Genomic DNA, 21,421 nt, shown 5'->3' with positions numbered 1-21,421 from the left:
CCCAATTAGAGCACAACATGCTAATGAACTGCACAGTGGGACACACTTCAACACCAGGGACAAATATGCTAACAGAGTTGTCATCTCTTGAAATGGAGAGATAAACAAACTCAACAAATCCTACAGCAAACTTGAAGCCTGTTTCAGAAAGGAGGGTAAGTGAAAACTCAGAGTATGTTAACCCCGAAATGAGAGAGACTGTTTTGTGCTTAAGAACAAGACAATCTTGTTTCTGAAATTCAGAAACTTAGTTACAGTATGACGGTAACTTAGTTTTTAGACCTAAGCCGGTCTGAAGCAGGTTTTCTTTGTTTCATATCACTTTTAAAATCAGAAGAATTCTTCTTCATTTAGATGATGACAGTTTATGCACATCACATATTTAACAAACAAGTTCTTGCTTGGATTTCAAAGATATAAAAATATGTATTGCACATATTCACATATACACAACATATGTTTCAAAAATGTCTGTTTACATATTCATTACAAACCATTAGATTTAGATATGAGTAAATAAATTAACTATATATTTATATAATCTTTCACATTTGGCCATATATCAGATTTCCATTATTAATTGTGCACATTTTGATAACACGAAGACCTAACAGACCAAGATTGCATGTCAAAAAAGTATGGCCAGAGGAGAAATGGTCGTGCTCAACTGAGCCTGGTTTCTCTCAAGGTTTTTTTTACTTCACTTTTGTCAATTAGTGACGTTTTGTTCCTCGCCTCTGTGGCCACTGGCTTACTTGGTTTGGGACTTGTGTAGCTAAGCATCGGTGGATTTGCTCCTCAGTGTTTGGACTTTCAGCAGTGAACATTAAACCGCACTGAACTGCCATTTTCTATCTGCAATTTTCATTTAACCCAGCCTTATATTTAATTAAAGAGATTAAATATTTGTGGTGTATGCTCAATGTGTGTGTGACATTGGATTGGTTAAAAGGAGTGAACCAATTTTGAGTATGGGTAAAACCATACTTGACAAAGCTCACTTTACTTCCCTTTAATGTTTTATGCCTAATTGTTTACTTTTGTGCCAAGTGGTTGTGTAATAAGTGGGATCATGTACATCCAGACAGTTGTTTTAATGCGATCAGTGGCGGTTCTAGCTTAAATGGCACCCTGGGCAAACCAAGCTTATAAATAGTTGCAAGGTTACATCTAGTTAATATAAAAAAGAGACATTAATTATTTACATTCTAAAAAAATTGTTTGTGGTTTTAACCCAACTTTGGATGAAATATGGACAAAACCAAAATTGGTATTATTTAAAATATTTCTATTTATTATGAATAAAATTATTATTAATATTATTATACAATTATTATTCTAAATAAAAAAACAGAAATCAATCCTAAATGTAACTGGAAAACAAGGTAAAGACAAAACTGGTATGATATGCTAATGTCACTTAAGAAATATTTTGCATAGATGTCATGACAATTCTGGGTGACGCGGTGGCGCACTAGGTAGTGCTGTCGCCTCACAGCAAGAAGGTTGCTGGTTCGAGCCTCGGCTGGGTCAGTTGGCATTTCTGTGTGGAGTTTGCATGTTCTCCCCTTGTTCGCATGGGTTTCCTCAGGGTGCTCCGGTTTCCCCCATAAGTCCAAAGACATGCGGTATAGGTGAATTGGGTAAGCTAAATTGTCCAAAGTGTATGTGTGAGAATGAGAATGTATATTTCGCAGTGATGGGTTGCAGCTGGAAGGGCATCTGCTGCGTAAAACATATGCTGGATAAGTTGGTGATTAATTCCGCTGTGGCGACCCCATATTATTAAAAGGACTAAGCCGAAAAGAAAATGAATGAATGAATGATGACAATTCTATAAAACACAAAAAAATATGTTTTATAGAATTCTGTGTTCATCCTAGACCCGACTCATGGCCGATAAATAATGTTATTAAGTCTTACCTCCCAAACTCACCATCCCTCCTTTCTGCTTCATAGCCATGCTTAGTCAAAGTAACAATAATACAATAATGTAATAATAATAACAGTTTAATAATAAATACCAGTTAAATATTATCCCTCATTTAATAAATACTGTAAAATAAATGCTGTAAAAACCTTCATAGTTCCTGTTAACTAATACGTTAACTCATGTTAGACATTATTGTAAAGGGTTAGCTGCAATTTTAAAAAATTTCTGACAAAACATTTTTCTTGTCTATGTTTTTGGCTGTATTATACAGGTTACCTTTCAAGTGAAAATTAAACATTATGGGCCATTCCCAAAAAAACGAGTCTCTGCAATAAAAATATCCCAAGGAATGTTTTTTTTACTGTTCCTCCACTATGTTGCTGTCAAATAAACAGCTGTCCTGCCAACTTGCTTCTGTAAACAAAAGCTTGCAAAGCTTGGCCCGCCACTGATTTCTTCTAATTGGTCCACTGCTTTGAAACTGACATTGGTGTGGAGCACTGCGTGTAAAAGTTTACTCTTTTAACTTGACATTGTGTCATAAAAATGTGGCACTCATCAACTCTGAAAACTGGACTGCCAGTTTCAATTTACTAGAACTTCTACGTTAAGCTGCTTTGACACAATCTACATTGTAAAAGCGCTATAGAAATAAAGATGAATTTAACTGAATTGAATGTGCGAGATGCTGCAAAACATGCAAGATGCAAGTGTAATGGTCATCCATGTCCCACATGTGCCTGTTTACATAGAAAAACAATGCAAAAGTGGCACATTGAAATGGAAAAAATGAAAAGACTTACAGGAATCTGACCGGACAGTCTTCTCTGGCCATCCACTGCCATTTGATTGTGACAGGGCTGGATCCTCCACTAGCGGTGCAGGTCAGTGTAGGGCTACTGCCGTACATGTGGACATCACGATCCAATGGGACATCCTTCTCAAAGATCTTGGGTAGAACTGAACATACAAACGCACAAGTTAATAAAGTCTGAATCAAGAGAAGAGAGAGGGAGACGGAATGAGAAAAGACAAAAGACTTAAGAAAAGAAGTGAAGAGATTAATTGATGGCAATACAAAAAAGTGGGGACAAAGACAATAAAATACGAGACAGAAAGACAGGTGGCGAGAACAGAAGACATGAGAAAAGAAACAAGAGATCAAAGATGAAACAAGATGAGTCCAACTGAGAAAAGGCAAGAATAGATGAGACGAGATGAGAAGACAAGTGGTGACAAGACGAAAGACAATACAAAAAATAAAAAAATGACACAAGAAATGACAAGGGAAGAGATGAGACAAGAAACGAGATCAGATCAGATGAAACTGCAAAAGATGTCTCAATAAGAGAAATTGAGCCAAGACAACAAAGCAAGAGGCAAGAAGGCAAAAGAAGAAGACATGAGACAAGACCAAAAGCAATTAGATGATACGAGAATGGATAAGAAGGCAAGAGACAAGCAGACAAGATGAGATAGAGGTGTGAACCTATACTGGTCTCACGGTTCGATTCGGTTCGGTTACGATTATCATGCCATAGATTCGGTTCAATTCGATATTTCGGTGCATCACGGTGCATTGACAATGCTTTCCATTCACAGTATTGTATTTTGGGGGTGGCTATAACAAGCTGTCTGTATAAACACACACAAACACATATGGACACACAGCACCACACTGTCTCTCATTCACACACATACACAAACATAGACAGCACCAAACAAACACACACACACACACACACACACACATGCGCTTGATTGCTCGCTCGCTCGGGAGCGCTATTGTGAGACCACCCACTCCTGTTAAAATTACACCGAAAATTACACAAGTTACTGACCGCTGCCATGCTTTATTCGGAAATGTATTCCCGCGCCGCATGAAATCTGGTCGAGTCCCGCGACAATGCACAGGTACAGCCGCGGGAATGCATACAGCCGAGAGGTAAAGAGAGGTTAGAAGAGTCATGCCAGCAGCCGAGAGGAAAAGTCACACCAGCAGGTGAAATGGGCCACAGTGAGAGAGAGAGAAATTAGTACTTTCATTCCCTCAATCGCAGAGAAATAGGGGCTTCTGCTGTAAGTGCCAGTTAAAGACTTTCCAGAAAACTCACACACAGTGAAATTTTTAAGTAGTTGGCACCTGTAGTGTTGTAAATACCGCGCTCGCCTCCCTCGCGGCAGAGGGCATATGAGAAAAATGACGTCAGTACATAATAACCGGTTATGATTATTACTGAACCGATACCGAATTGTCCACGTCTGCATCGCGGTGCACCAAAGAAACAATTAATTTTGACACCCCTAATATGAGATAAGCGACTAATTGAGACAACAAGAGGAGAGTTGAGGATACAAGAGAGAAGACGACAAGAGGGGAAATTGAAAGAAGCTAAGACACGACGAGACAAGAAATGAGTTGGAGATGACAAGACATATAAGAGATAAGAAGACAAAATGACAAGACAGGAAAATGTGAGACAAGAAGAGTAATGACAAGAAGGCAAGATATGAGATGAGATGACAGTAGAGGAGATGAGAGGAGATGAGATAAGAGAAGATGAGATGACAGGAGAGGAGTGGAGATGAGAGAAGACGAGAGAAGATGAGAGGATAGAACAGAAAAGGAGACAAGAAAAGGTGAGATTAGAGGATAGGAGAGGAGATGAGAGAAGATGATATGAGAGGATAGAGGAAGAGAGGATATGAGAGGAGAGGATATGAGAGAAGATGAGAGGATAGGAGAAAAGATGAGGTGAGTGGTGAGGAGATGAGAGGATAGGATAGGAGATGAGAGGAAATGAGCGAAGATGAGAGGATGGGACAGAAGAGGAGATGGGATAAGAGGGGAGGAGGTGAGAGGAGGGGAGATGGGAGAAGATGAGATGAGAGGATATGAGAGGTGAGAAGATGAGAGGATAGGAGAGGAGAGAAGATGAGATGTGAGGACAGAAGATGAGAGGATAGGAGAGGAGATGAGAGAAGATGAGAGAATAGGAGAGGAGATGAGAAAAGAGGATTTGAGAAGAGATGAGATGAGAAGATAGGATAGGAGATGAGAGAAGGTGAGATGTGAGGAGAGGAGAGAAGATGAGAGGACAGGAGAGTATAGGAGAGGATGAGATGAGATGAGATGAGATGAGATGAAGAGAGGATAGGATAGGTTAGGATAGGATAGGATAGAATCAGATAAGATAAGATAAGATAAGATAAGATAAGATAAGATAAGATAAGATAAGATAAGATAAGATAAGATAAGATAAGATAAGATAAGATAAGATAAGATAAGATAAGATGAGGAGAGGAGAGGAGAGGAGAGAAGTGGATAGGATTGGATTGGATAGAAAATGAGATGAGATGAGATGAGATGAGATGAGATGAGATGAGATGAGATGAGATGAGATGAGATGAGATGAGATGAGATGAGATGAGATGAGATGAGGACAGCAGTGGAGATGAGACTAGAGGAAATGAGAGAGGAGAAGAGAAGAGAAGAGAAGAGAAGAGAAGAGAAGAGAAGAGAAGAGAAGAGAAGAGAAGAGAAGAGAAGAGAAGAGAAGAGAAGAGAAGAGAAGAGAAGAGAAGAGAATACGAGATAACAGTAGAGGAGGAGAGAAGAGGAGATGAGAGAAGATGAGATGAGAGAGGATGAGACAACAAGAGAAGACAAAACAGGACAAGAGAAACAAGAACAAAAGCAAGGTAAGAGAATACAAGACAAGGTAAATTAAGACAAGAGAACATAATAGATTCACTACCATTAACCACGAGCTGAAATGTTCTTCTCTGCTCTTCTTTGGTAATCTTATTTGTCATGACAACAGTGTAATTCCCAGCATCTTTCTCTGTTACACCATATATAGTGAGATGGACTCCTCTGTAGAACTTCATCCTGTACTCATCCCTCAAGACGATCAGCTGATCATTCTTATACCTGAAAAGGTGATAAAACATTAATAAAAGTAAGTACGTCTGACTTCGACAGACAAACCTTATCTATTTATAATAATATAATATAATATAATATAATATAATATAATATAATATAATATAATATAATATAATATAATATAATATAATATAATATAATATAATATAATATAATATAAAATAACATAACATAACATAACATAACATAACATAACATAACATAATACAATATAATATAATATAATATAATATAATAATTGTCACAACTTATCACTTACCATTTTACAGTGGGCTCTGGATAAGCGTAATATTTAACAAGCATTTTTGCCTCTGCATCGCCAGCCTTTGCTTCCACAGTCTGCCACAATTGATCACTGAGTGCTATAAATGGCTTTTCTGAAATATATCAATCAGTTTGTCAGCGATGTTAACACATCGTATGTCATTGCTAAATTGAGGTTATTCTAAAAGTGCATACCATAGACAATGAGGGATGCTTGGGCAATCTTCTGCATCTGACCACTAGAAGCGGTACAGATATACTCTCCAGTGTCATTTAAAGTCACATTCTCCACAGTGAGGGTATTGGACAGCTCCAATGAGTTCCACAGTTTTTTCTTGTAGGACCTGGTCTTGTAGCGTGAGGTCGACATTGAGCCGTTGACACTTCTCTGCAGGAGGAGAGAAATTATTTGCGTTGTTTATGGAATCGCAGTCCAATCAACTCAGATGAACTGGATTGGAGTTATTAAACTAAGATTAAAACTGAAGTCTCTCCATTCGAATACAGATGTGTGGGGTTTGCTGAAAAATTTACAAGCAAGATGATCGGTTTGCTTTTGTCTAGCCAAGAAATTTGGTTTGTAGTTTGTTTATCAACTGGCCATACAGTGATGTTCAGATTTCATGTTCACTCTGCATTTCATATTTATATTTCATTTATAGCATTAAATTCAATCTTCAGGAACAATTACAATACACACACCACAGCTTGTGTTTTTAAAAGTTAGGTAGCGGCTTTATACTGTGTGGCAATCAATACAAAGCAATCAATGCAAAGCACACTCCAACTTTACATAATAAAAATCAAATTAAATTAAATTAAATTAAACTAGAAAACACATACATTTAATGACCATTATTTTTTACAACATTACTGATTTTAATCTATTACTTGATTGATACTGTCTACATCTGCACTCAAGACTTAAAACTCAAAACACATGCAGTTAAAGACAAAATTTTTAGCCCTCCTGTGAAATGTTAATTATTTTTCAAATTATTTATTTTAGTTTGGTTGAAAAAGTAATATAATATATATAATATATATTTATAGGCTAAGATCAAAAGGTTATTAGCACCCTCAAGAAATTATTTTCCTTCTGATCGGCCACAGACCAAAACACCCTTTGTCCAATGACTTGTCTAAGTAACCAAACTTGCCTAGTTAACCTAATTAACCTAAGCTGAATATTAGTATCATGCAAAAAAAGTAATATATTAGGCTCTGTATTTTAACGATCTAGGTGCAAAGTCTAAAGCGCATGGTGCAAAAGCATTAAGGGCATGTCCGAATCCACTTTTGACATTTTAAGGACAGAAAAATACGCTCTGCACCCACGCGCATGGTCTAACAGGGTTGTTCTTATTCTCTTAATGAGTTATGGGTGTGTTTTGAATATAATGTGAATTAAACCAATCTCCCATCTGAGTCTCTTCTGAGTCTCATCTCCCATTCCCTTCAAGAGTTGGTTGCATTGCGCCATGGCATTTGCTATTTACATGGTGGACTTTGTAATTGGAAAAACTGAACACTTCACTAGCAAGAAAACAGTTAAACAGACCATCTGCAGCGCAATAATAAAGAACGAGCCTCCTTTACCCGGCCTCTTTACTTTCTCTTTACTTTAATTTTACTCTTTACTTTAGTCCTTTACATTGTAGATAAGGACTAAAGACATCCATTAGCCTACATATTTATTTTGTTTGTTAAGGACAAAGATTTGTTTCAAAACTGTTTCTAAATTCAGCTCTAATTTCCAGTAAATGAATAAATGAACAATAATAAGTTTGGTCAAAAAACTGACTTATATCCAAACACACGTCCTATTGTTATGCCCCATATGGTGATGCATACGTCTCCAAAACCCGACAGGTGGACAAATCTAAACTTGTTTTATACAAAGCAAATATAAATATGCATATAATAAATAATACTGCTAATAATAATAACATTATACAAATTGTCAGGAATAAACTGAAAAAAGACCCCTCATATAAAGGCGCCATGGAGGTAGTTGTTTTTAAATTTATGTAGAAAATAATAATTTTTGTAACATTTTATTCCACAATTTTTTATATATATATATATATATATATATATATATATATATATATATATATATATATATATATATATATATATATATATATATATATATATATATATATGTGTGTGTGTGTGTATTGTTGTACATCCTGTGTGTATTAAGCAATGTGTAAGCATTTGGACCCACACAGGTGCATAACTAACATGCTCTGCACTGGACTTTAGACCAGCTTTAAGTTGGTTAATGGTGTGGTCTATTTTAGTTTCTCAAAACAGACCAGCACACCCATGAGTCAACAAAGTGGGTAAATGGATTTACTGTTTAAACAACGTGGTGCAAAACATGAAAATTATGGTTGTGTTGGTCTGAAAATAGCAACAAATCACGCCAAACATGTCTTGCGCCTTACTGCGCCAGGTGTATGATAGGGCCCATTGTGTGTACTGTCATCATGTCAAAGACAGAATAAAACAGTTAGTAGAAATCAGTTATTAAAACTGTTGTGTTTAAAAATGCATTGGAAAAAAAATATTCACCTCAATAAATGGCACAATTTTATCTTCAACTTTATCTACTAATGTCAAGCAGAGAACTGATTTGTTCAAAAACTGCATGTGCATCTTAGACACAAGCAGTCACACACCTGCAATCAAAAAATTGAAGCAGGCTACTTTTGTTTAGACGGTTTCTGGCTGTTTTTCCACCGCCGGACATTGCAAACTTACAGCACATAGGGAACAGGAAGGAGACGAATGAAAAAGAGCTGGTCTTTTTTTGCTGTTGAGGTAATCACGATTGTGACAAATGTCACCAATGGCAGGTAAAAATGACTGAACTCTGGGCATTTCTCTCCGTTACTGACCTTCTCATGAGGGAAGGTCCACTGAAAGTCGATTCCCACATTGAGCTCTGTGTGCGCGGTGCAGTTGAGCATGAGCCTCTCTCCGACCGTCAGCCTCTCATGCGGCGGACTCAGGGTGAGGTCATGGATCTTGTATCCTGCGGAAGAGGGAAGGGGTGTGAGAGACGTGCCGGGTGGAGCATTGTTCTCTTGAGACCCAGGCAGCTGATCTCACAACGCAATGTTCTCAGTCTCAACAAAACATTCTGAAACAAGCAAGTCTCCTCAAAAACAAAAGCTTTATCGGTTTCTGACATGCTTGCAAAGCTGAAATAATCAATGCATACTGTGTGGCAGATGCTTACACGACCATCAAAAAGTTTGAGATCAGTAGGACTTTTCAATGTTTCTTCAAGAAGTCTTGGTGACACTTTATTTTGATGGTCTTTATTTTGAGTATTATTAGACTGTCTGCTTAATATCTGTTGATACTGCTCCTTCAACAGACATTTAACTGACTATAAGAAACTTTGTAAGTACATGTCAACTAACCCTAACCCCAAACAGTCTACTTATAATCTAATGAGAATTAGTTGGCATGTAGATGCAATGTAACTTAAATTCAACAAATCGACCATCAAAATAAAGTGTGACCGAAGTCTCGTTAAAAATAATATTAAAGTAGTAATATTGTTAAATATTATTTCAATTTAAAACAACTGTGTTCTATTTTGATTTATTTTATAAGGTAGATTATTATTGTGGTTCAAAGTAGAATTTTTAAGTTTCAACACTGCAGTATTCATGATGCATGTGATCTTTAAGAAAAATTTACGTTTGTGCTGCTTTTTGTTGAATCATGAAATGACACATTTTATAAAATTTGCATAAAAAAAATCACTCTATATATAACTAATGTGACAGTAAAAACATTTAGAATTTGACATTTGACAAATTATGGTATTTCAATATATTATTTATTGCTTTTTTTTAAAACTTCCATTCATACTGAATCCTGAGAAGAAGACTGTGAAGTGGTTCCCACAAAATGCGAAGCAGAAAAATATATTTTTAATCCTGATAGTATGAAAGTTACGATTAAGTAACATTGACTACATTTACATGGACATCAGTAATCAAATTATTTGCCTTAATCTTTATAAGACAATAATATGAATAAGGTGTTTACATGAGTTGCTTTTTGATTGTTCCTTTCATAATCCCATTTTTAAGGTGGCCGAGAAAGCTTAACGCACTGCAATTATGAAAGCACATGCAATTACAAAAAACACCAGCAAATAACAAAACCACACATGTTGCAAATTGGTCACAACACAAACAACTGAAGAAACGTGTAACAAATTGGTCACAACACAAACAACTGAAGAAACGGGCAACAAATTGGTCACAATACGAACAACTGAAGAAACACGCAACAAATTGGTCACAACACAAACAACTGAAGAAACACGCAGCAAATTGGTCACAACACAAACAACTTAAGAAACACGCAACAAATTGGTCATAACACGAACAACTGAAGAAACGCGCAACAAATTGGTTACAACACAAACAATTGAAGAAACACGCAGCAAACTGGTCACAACACAAACAACTGAAGAAACACGCAGCAAATTGGTCACAACACGAACAACTGAAGAAACGCGCAACAAATTGGTCACAACACAAACAACTGAAGAAACACGCAGCAAATTGGTCACAACACAAACAACTTAAGAAACACGCAACAAATTGGTCATAACACGAACAACTGAAGAAACGCGCAACAAATTGGTCACAACACAAACAACTGAAGAAACACGCAGCAAATTGGTCACAACACAAACAACTGAAGAAACGTGCAATAAATTGGTCACAACACAAACAACTGAAGAAACGCGCAACAAATTGGTCACAACACAAACAACTTAAGAAACACGCAACAAATTGGTCATAACACGAACAACTGAAGAAACGCGCAACAAATTGGTCACAACACAAACAACTGAAGAAACACGCAGCAAATTGGTCACAACACAAACAACTTAAGAAACACGCAACAAATTGGTCATAACACGAACAACTGAAGAAACGCGCAACAAATTGGTCACAACACAAACAACTTAAGAAACACGCAACAAATTGGTCATAACACGAACAACTGAAGAAACGCGCAACAAATTGGTCACAACACAAACAACTGAAGAAACACGCAGCAAATTGGTCACAACACAAACAACTTAAGAAACACGCAACAAATTGGTCATAACACGAACAACTGAAGAAACGCGCAACAAATTGGTCACAACACAAACAACTGAAGAAACGCACTGCAAATTGGTCACAACACTTGCAAATGTATGTAACACAACGGAAATGTTTCTAGGGTACCCAAAAACATGATGGACCCTGCTGAGATATGGATGTGTTATTATGCCATGACTGTTGCTCAGCGAAGTGATTGGTGGTCTTTAAAGGGTGAGTTGTTTTTCGCTTATTTTAACATCCTGATTACACGACATAATAAACCCATAATAACACATATCTATGATATCGTGTTAAGCTCTCTCGGCAACCGTACATTTGACATGTTATAGCACATAATTCGATTAACATCATTGCATCATCACGCTATCCACATTTACTTCGGAGTTTCGTGTAATTTGGGGTGTTTTATTTTAATTTGTCGACTTTAACTGCAGTTTGGCACTTTCACTTTCATTCAGGAACATTTCATGAATGTCCCCCATGACAAACGAGATATTGGATGCGAGTATGAACTGCTGGAAGAGTGTAGTTTTAATGGAAGTTGATACAGCATGCCTGTATGTGGAAAAAAAACTCTGCATTTCCTAATACAGCTGTCTGTGATCCTTCACTGACTCGGTAGGTGCAGAGAATAGTGTTAAACAATAGTGTGATTATAGACCATCCTGTTGTAAAACGCGGTGAAAATCTTACACAAAGGTAATAGTTTGATTAAGGTGTTTACATGTCTGTACTGCACTTCAATAAAGGGATATAAATCGGCATACTCCACATCTTAATTCGATCTTAATTAGATAAAATTAAGAATAAATCACTTTTTACATGGTAGACTCTTAATCAGAGTATTGTCTTAATCGTATTAAAAATGGATTATTAGTGTTCATGTAAACACACTCAATGATAATTGATCATATAGAGCACCAAGTCAGCTAATTAGAATAATTTCTGAAAGAACACGTGACACAATTAAGACTGTAGTAATAATACTGAAACTTCAGCTTTGCATCAAAAGAATAAATAAAATCTTAAATATTTAGAGAGAACATATCATTTCAGTATTAAACATAATATTTCACAATGGTCACGGTTTTATTGTATTTTTGTTCAAATAAATGCAGTCCAAGTGAGCAGACAAGACATGTTCCAAACATTAAAAAATATCTCAATGACGGTAGTGTAAATGTTCTTATTTTCTGACCATTAAACTTCTTCCTGCACCGTTCACCTACACAAATAAACTATCTGTCTTGTTTTCTTACCAACAACAGCCACAATGTAAGGTGAAGACTGAAAGGTCTCGTTTCGAATACTGGTTTGGCAGTAGACGACTCCAGCATAGCTGACCACACGACTGGGCAGGATGAAGCCCCTCCTGCTATCCCAGATCACCTCTTTCCCATCAGTGGGCAGTTCTTTTACTGGATACTTCTGTCAAAGACAATCACCAGAAACATACTTTTCACTTCATTTCAATACCAAAAGACAGGAATCTTGATGAGTAAACAGTAAAATATTTCATATTGATTTATATCTTATGTTATGAACTGGACAGAATACAGAGTCAGAAATAGCTCAAACAGAAAGTTTATTAATTGGCAACAAAGGCAGCTGCCATTCGACGTTCATCTGTGATGAACGCTCGCTGGATTTACGGCCACAAAAAGCTTCTCCCTCTTGACCCGTGCCAAGGGGTTAACAAAAATAAGTTACTTGAAACAAAATGAACGTTAACTGAAACAATGTCTCTGTATAGAAACATTTAGCAAAAAAAATAAAACACATAGAATAATAATTATAACATTTTCTGCATTTAAAATAAAAGTAAATACATAAATAATTGCATTAGCTTCTCAAGGACACTAAAATAAATCAAATATTTCTCTCTAAAAAACCTATTAAATGTATTTTAACATAATAAATCTTAAATTAATTTAGAGTAAAGCTGAATTTGCAAGCTATCACTTTTTTACAATGTGGAGCACGAGAATATGTGTGTGCGTATAGAAAAACTCACTGTGTAAAGTGTAACGTTCAGGTCTTCCACAGACACCAGACAGGGAATGACCACCTGTTCTCCCTCTCGAATGAACACCACATCATAATCTTGAGCAATTCGGACAAATGGTGTACGGTAATCTAAAAAAAACAAAAACAGACATGTTGTTTATACATTTATTATGGGTCTGGGATAATTATTATCAACAATTGCCATTTTGCAAGTTGGCAATTGTTAACTAAAGATCTAAATAAGAAATAAAACATATTTTATGTTATAATAATGCGACATGGTGGCTCAGTGGTTAGCACTGTTGCCTCACAGCAACAAGAAGTTTGCTGGTTTGAGTCCCGACTGGGTCAGTTGGCATGTCTGTGTGGAGTTTGCATGTTCTCCCCATACTGGCATGAGTTTCCTCCGGGTGTTCTGGTTTAGCCCACAGTCCAAAGGCATGCGCTACAGGTGAATTGGGTAAACAAAATTGGCCATAGTGTGAGAGTGTATGGATGTTTCCCAGTACTGGGTTGCAGCTGGAAGGGCATTCGCTGTGTAAAAAATATACTGGAATAGTTGGCGTTTCATTCCGCTGTGGTGACCCCTGATTATTAAGGAATTATTAGGGAAAGGGAGCCAAAAGAAAATGAATGAATGAATGTTAAAATAATAAGTAACATAATAGGTAACATCACACAAGTAGGAGTTATGTTCTCCTAAGACCATGCACCTGCTTCAGAGCATGATCCCAAAAATGTGATATTGATGTCATGGAAAAGTTCCTAAACAACAGGTTAATAATGAGTTAGACGCAATATTGTTTGTTTCTTTGATTTAAAAAGCCTAATTAGAACATGTCCACGTCTCAGAGAAACACTGCAATGTTTCAATGCTGAATGAATCTGTTTTTTAGTCAGTGATTCAGTGATCCATTCATGCAGTCACTTCCTTTTTGTTTCTAAATGAATTCGCTGTTTTGAGTGAATCGTTTAAATGAAAGAATCGCCCATCACCACCTACTGGCTGTTTCAGTGTCAGGCTTTCTTATTCGCGACACACTTAGAAAAATACACTCAAAAAGTTTTTGAGGGGGGACAGCTGAATTATTTTATGTTCAATCCACCTTTGTAAATTTCCAACTTTGTAAAAACGACTACTAAGAGAACTTAATTCCTTCCTTTTGTCCCAACACGAATTCATTGTGGAACACTGCATTTTTTACAGTGTACTCTTTAACTATTGCTGTTATTGTTTGTATCCCTACAATGCATGCAAGCTACCTTGATGTCAAAACTACATAAAATTTATAAAAACCAACAAACACAATCACATCAAAAATAGCTTTTTAATGCCAATGTTAGATGTCAATTTAAAGTCATTTTGACACAAAAGTAATCAATTGACTCCAAATCAATTTACATTTTTGACAAGTTTTTGATGTCGTTTTGACATCTACGTGCATGCTGGGATGGTAACAATAAATCGGTCATGTTTTTGTTGCACTAGTTTAACCATGGTATTTATAAAACTACACGTTTACACTTATTCTTTACTACAATTTTACTGCAATAATACAATAGTTAATTTTCATAAGAAAATAAATACTGTGTGTGCACCCCTAAACAGTGTTGAGGACAGTTAATATAGAATGTAATGCATTACAATATTGAGTTACTCCACCAAAAAAGTAACTAGTTGCGTTACTTAGTTACTTTTTATAGTAAGTAATGCGTTACGTTACTTTTGAGTTACTTTTGCATTACTTTTAATTACCTGGCTGAAGCTTGATCTCTTCCAGAACATGTTTTTTTCTGGAATATAGATATATACAGTATAACCTACACCTTCATTTACCATTAAAAAACACATCAAAAAATAATATTTTAGGATAATGTTATCTGAGAACTTCCTAACCCCAGAGCTCTAAATGCTGTATATACAGATTATTGAAAGTTTGAAGCAATGCGCTTGCTACTTTTGTACTATTTGTCTTAAGTAAAATCACTGTTCATTGAGACAGATAATAAACACATTCTCTCATTGACTGCATGATTCATTGTGACTACTGTAATTTTAGTTTTGCAGTTTATTTTTTAAAAGCTAATTAATCAAACTAAAAAGTAACTTGCGTTAGATTCTCAAAAAAGTAACTCAAATATTGTTACTTATTTTTTTAAGTAATGCGTTACTTTACTTCTTACTTGGAAAGTAATATTATTTATTAGGTAACTCGCGTAACTTGGGGAAAGTTCACCCAAAAATAAGCATTTCCTCATCCTTTACTCCCACTCGAGTGGTTCAAAACTTTTACGAATTTTTTTCATCACACAAAACAAGACATTAAAATGTTGGAAAAAAGCAGCCACTGATAACCATAGTACTGCACAAAACTTACTATGTTTTTTTTTCTTTAGGTGTAACAGAAGAAAGAAACCTAAACCGGTTTTATAAAATGCCTTTAAGCTTGTATAAGGGACATGACACCTCTTATATACAACAAATTTACCAGTCCGGATCCACAGGTACAAAATGGAATGCAGGTTTACACAACCACGTTTAAAACTCAAAACAAGCCATTTCCTAATTTTTGTCTGTCTGGACAAGGGAGGAGTTTACAGCTATTATGGCTGAAATGGGAAGTAAAATGTAGTGGTAAAGGGGGTATGAAGGATGAAGAGGTCAAAGAGTTATCCTGAAGGACAACAAAGGAAGTGTGACATTTTTTGTACATTCCAACTCTCTTTCCCCACTTTCTTTGTGAGAGAAATTGGGAGTATTTTCGAAAATTGTCTAAAAACTTATCTGACATGAAAATGATACCTTGTATGAAGACATATACAGCTACAGAAGTCTTCCCATCCTCTTTTGGCAGGCTATTATAGTAGCAGCAGTATTCGCCCGTCTCATTGGCTACAGCTTTGGAAAGTGTCAGAGTGCTGCAGAAGAGTCCATCGCCACTACAGTCGGATATAGTGAGCCGGGTTTCAGAGCTGGTCCGGTTGTGAGGAGTGGACCACTCCAGAATTTGACGACCCCTGAGAAACAAATTAAAAAAAGACCATTAGAAGAAAAAATGTATAATATTCATGCAAACATTACATTGTTTACTATATGTTATTATTGTAAATCAAACAAAGCAATAAACAAAATCAGCATCCCTGTTTCAGAATATGAGACAAAGTAACTATGTCATAATAAGGATTAAACAACTGTTGGAAAGCTTACCTGCATGTGATTTCCAGTGTGTCTGAAGCATTGATTTTGATAGTCTTCTCAGTGATGTTCAAGGTTGGAGGATCAGGTACAAACCTGAGCTCTATCGCTGCAAGAATAAAACACATCCAAGATTAATGAAAAGCTGCTAAAATTCACACAATTTCTTACATGAAATAATTTAAACAATTACTACGTGGTCTAACTGAGGACTTTATTGATTATGATATTTATAAAGTCTAGGCCAGTTCACACCAGTTATTGTAAATTCAAAAGAACATCACATTCATAATGATAACAGAGGAACGATCTTGGTGTTTTTACTTTCATGACACATTCCATCTGAAGAATTTGACATTTGGAGTTTATCTTTCTTTAAATAGCACTGCAAGAACATGTATGGGGACAAATGCAAAAATGCAGCATGTGCTGTGTTTGCAAAAACAGATGACTCCATTTTCTAGTCATTTTCAGAAGTGAAGTTTATTTATAAACTAATTTCAAGAGGATCACGTGCTTATGATTGACCACAGCCGGTCCTGCATTAGCTAATGCATGATTCACCAATCAGATGATTCCTAACTCACTATAAATAACCAGAGTGTCTTACCTTAGGCATCTTAATATTAAAGAATCCCCCTACCACCTCTTTTCTTGCCCTTTTCCTTGTCAGGGCAGCATGGCGGCCCAGTGGTTAGCACTGTTGCCTCACAGCACGAATATCTCTGGTCCAGGTCTTTACCTGGCCAGTTGACATTTCTGTGCAGAGTTTACATGTTCTCCCTGTGCTCCCATGGGTTTCCCCTGGGTTCTCCAGTTTCCTCCCACCCTCCAAAAACATGTGACATAGATAAATTGACTAAACCAAATCGGCACCATAGATGATCTCTTAATCAGCTGTACATCTTGATAGCAATCATAATCCACCATTTGCCTTAACAAGCAGGGAAGTTCTCGAGATCTACCTAAGCTCAAACTCCCCTCTTGCCCTGCAAACATGAGGGAGCCCTGGCCTCGAGGAACTTATGAGCTCAGGGCTCTCTCCCGGGACAGCATGCCAAATGAGCTTTATTATCAATCATCAGCTAAGTGTGAACTCTTGAAACCATGTTATGTTGTTCATCGAAGAGTACAATTGCAAAAGAAAATGATGGAAGTTGTTAAAATGCACATATTAGTTGTTTCTAAAAATCATGTTTCTTTATATCAAGTATTGATATAAAGTACTGCAAAAACCTCTAAAATCGTGGTTTTCTGCTTTTGCAAATGAAGACACTGCAAGTACACATACTGTAGATACCACATTTGAACACTATACAAACACATTACAACATTGGCCATCTCGGTCAGCATGTAATCATTCAGAGAAAAAAGTAATAAGCCTCCATAGATGGCACAACATTTCTATATTTGTAAAAAATAAACACTTTTAAAATTAAACGATCACAAACTGAAAAATCTCAATTCTCTTGATCTTTTGATATTTAAGAGGTTATTATACTATGAAAGCATCCTATAAGTTTCAGAACTACAATTTTTTTTTTGTTTTAAAAAAGCTTATATTGTAGCCAGTCTGCTAAAACAACAGCTTGAAAATGAATCTCTTTATTACCTAATACTGTGTCTAAACTCCCAACTCCATAGAAGAAATTAATCAACTGCTTCTTCTGTTTAGCTCCATCCACAGATTCACACTGCACATGGTAAATAATGAAGGGCAAACTCAGGTCTACACAAACCAAATTATAAAGAAGCTCTAACAAAACAAAAAAAAAAAAAAGGAGAAAAATACGTATTTGCACATTCTGATATCTGTATTTGGAAAAAGTGGATCTTTGAAAACAAAGATCAACACAGTGTTAAACTTTTCATTTGTTCACTTCATTTTGAAGTAGATTTTTGACCAACAAGGCACAATTTGACATCACAATTTGACATTGGATTTTCACTAAAACGCTATGATGTGCTGTTAAGTGTAAATTAACATTTCTATCACGTTCACTATTGCTCTGTCTGTGTTTGATATGAACTCCATATTTATGGACTATTAACCTAAATCACAGAATTGTTCATCTGTAAAGGATTATTGAACAATAACAACTTGATAAATCGGTAACACTTAACAATAAGGTTGAATTAATGTGAGTTAATGCATTTACTAATATGAACAAACAATGAACAATACATTTATTACAGTATATGTTCATGTTAATCAACATTAGTTAACGAAAATATAAGTATTCATTGTTAATTCATGTAACCTATGATGCATCATACTTTATGGTAACGTTCGTTACTAGTTTATATTCGTATATACAAGCCTCATTATAAATCTATTTTGTTATCTGAATAAGTCTTCATTGTGTTTAAAATCTTTATTACTACTAGTACAAATAAATTATTTAGTCTGGATGAGTGTTTTTTAATTATGTTAGTTTTGGGGGGATTAAAAGTACATAAATATTATGCAATAAATCATATTAAAAAAACAAATGTTACCAGATTCCTGCTGTTTATGTTTAACAAACTTAAAAAGCCATATAAATTTGAATGTAGAAAAAACATCCCAATATTTCACATTACAACTAAACACTGGAAAGGAGAATCACCATCCTCTTAGTAATAAACCACTGAGAATATGGCTGTTGTATATATCAAATTAACATCAAGACTAAATAAAGTTAAAATGGTACAATATCCACATTTTACGAGCATCTTCATATAACTACTTACAACATGCTTAATATTAATCCCACAATAATTCATTTTAATCCTTAACTTTACCTTATCTCCAACTCAATCTTAAAGCTGACCCTACTCCGTTTTTTTAACACACTACCTGCAGTGAAAAACCTGGACTTGTACAACGTGCACTTGTAAACACACATAAAAAGCCTTTCTGACAGCTTTAGCTCAAGCCCACGGATCCTTGATCAACAAATCATGCTTAGAAAAAGGTATCCACTGCTAAACGACAAACATTTAAACGAAACACTGCGTGTGTCTTTGTAAAAGCATGGATTAACATAGACTAGTTGCACCATGAATGTCAATCCATATAGCCAAACCTGGTTTTACACTGGAAACAAGAGTTGTGAGCATGGCACAATGCCCACGATGTGGGACTCTGGGACATTTTTCCACTGCAAAAACAGAACAGAGGCTTGGATGTGTCAAAACAGGAAACAGGGGCAGATGGGCCGGGGCCAGGCTAAATGGCCCCGTGCTCCAAAACCTGAGATGGGATTCCTCAGGACTGGTAACACACATACACTCGTGCTAACACAGGCATTCCACTGAGACTAACTTATTCAGCTGTTTGTTTTAACATTGAAATTGCCAGGCACTGAAAGCATTTGAAACAACAATGGTGGTGAAGGCTTGATTGTATCTGATGAATAAGAGAGAAGTGAGGGAAATACAAGATAAGGGCAAGAAAGAATAAGAGGTGTTATTTTTAACTCTTCTAAAAGCAAAAATGCTTTGCTGGGTCACATTTGAAATGATGAAATAGTGTGATGAAACTGATTGGAAAAGAAAGAAGTATTTTGTTTGTAAATACCATGATGAAAATCAATCAATAAAAACATTTTTTGGGGAGTTTTATATTGGAACAATATCATATTCTTATCACTTTATACTCTATACATTTTTACTAAAGAAAAAAAAACATATTAGGCTTTTAAACTTTGTTTATAAATTTGCAGTAAGATCTGGTTGCTAAATACAATATCTAAATTTAAAGTTGTATAGTTAATATTATTTGCTGAACATGAGCTGACAATAATTTTATTATTATTAACAAACTTTTATACATATGCTCATTGTTAGCTAATGTAATACATTAACCATAATTAAACCGATTAAATTATCTGAAATTACATGATTTATACATAACTTCTCTAAGTTGACTTCTAACTGCAACAAGTAACAAACAAACAAACAAACAAACACAAAATGTAGTTTGTAAAAAGATTAAATCTACAAATTGTAAAGTAATTTAGCCTAGGTTTTTTCTGTTTAGGCTGCCGTAATTTACCTTGGTTAAGTTTCCTCCCTAAATTAAAAGGTAATTCAATATAGGCTACATTTTATACAAAATGAGATGAAAAGGTGAGTAAAAATTAAAGTCACGGTAATTTTAATCCAATAACAGGTGTTATCACACGTTATTATTTTAATTCGCTTTTTCGCGAGATGAAAATGTAGTCAAATGATTGGTCACCATCAATTAATGACCAATTAACAAGGATAAAGTTAACTAAAACGAGTTGAGTGTTTATATAAAGTATATTGAGATGTTTATGTCATACCTATAGCCAAGTTGACGGTGAAGATGATGTCGAGGAGTAAAAGCGCGTAAGATGTCTTTGCCATCGCCCGACAGAAGTGCTGGACCGACCAGACATGAAACCACAACTCAGAAACTCCTCATAACGAATACAGGACACAGTTGTTCTCTATAAGATGCCTCTTCGAAATCCTTAACCCCCTGAAGAACGAATGAAAACAGACTCTATAAAGGACAAAACTCCTTGCCGTAAGAAATTGTGACCTGTTGCGCGCTCACTGCTGGACTCGTGCACTGGCCGGACGCGTGACTGAAGTGCGCTGATGGAGAGGAAGAGGAGGGAGGAGCGCAACTAACTTACTAATCAAACCCATTATCGTTCACTTAATGCATAGAGAGGTCAAAAGTCAGAGGAATATAGACTTCCAGGACTTACCGGAACAGGCAAAGTCGCTTTAACAGAAATCAATGAGGATAAGGGCGTTAATTCAATCAAAAAGTGAAGATACGCGAAATATACAAATCCCACAAAACAACCTACCACAAATGCAGGGTAAATAATTATGCGTGACAGTGCAAATTACAGTTTAAACCATAGTAAATAAAGTTAAAATAAAGATGTGTT

The 21,421-nt window shown here is 35.8% G+C and overlaps 1 protein-coding gene across 1 annotated transcript in view; it reads right to left on the bottom strand.

Moving 5' to 3' along the window:
- The window catches only part of kdr (kinase insert domain receptor (a type III receptor tyrosine kinase)), a 50,602-nt gene extending 29,505 nt beyond the window's left edge, over window positions 1-21,097 (bottom strand). Inside the window, exons 1-10 of the mRNA XM_056480966.1 lie at window positions 20,819-21,097; window positions 16,518-16,614; window positions 16,113-16,327; window positions 13,317-13,438; window positions 12,562-12,730; window positions 9,056-9,192; window positions 6,342-6,534; window positions 6,142-6,259; window positions 5,692-5,867; window positions 2,737-2,893 (exon numbers count right to left, since the gene is read on the bottom strand). Of these exons, the coding sequence (XP_056336941.1) occupies window positions 2,737-2,893; window positions 5,692-5,867; window positions 6,142-6,259; window positions 6,342-6,534; window positions 9,056-9,192; window positions 12,562-12,730; window positions 13,317-13,438; window positions 16,113-16,327; window positions 16,518-16,614; window positions 20,819-20,882 (1,448 nt within the window). The 5' untranslated portion in view covers window positions 20,883-21,097. The remainder of the gene's footprint in view (window positions 1-2,736; window positions 2,894-5,691; window positions 5,868-6,141; window positions 6,260-6,341; window positions 6,535-9,055; window positions 9,193-12,561; window positions 12,731-13,316; window positions 13,439-16,112; window positions 16,328-16,517; window positions 16,615-20,818) is intronic.
- Window positions 21,098-21,421: the final 324 nt, after the last annotated feature.

The sequence above is a fragment of the Danio aesculapii genome, chromosome 20 (genome assembly GCF_903798145.1).
Source record: "Danio aesculapii chromosome 20, fDanAes4.1, whole genome shotgun sequence".
Classification (NCBI taxonomy): domain Eukaryota; kingdom Metazoa; phylum Chordata; class Actinopteri; order Cypriniformes; family Danionidae; genus Danio; species Danio aesculapii.
Note: the sequence above shows the minus strand (reverse complement) of the source record. Positions and strands in the feature narration are given on the sequence as shown.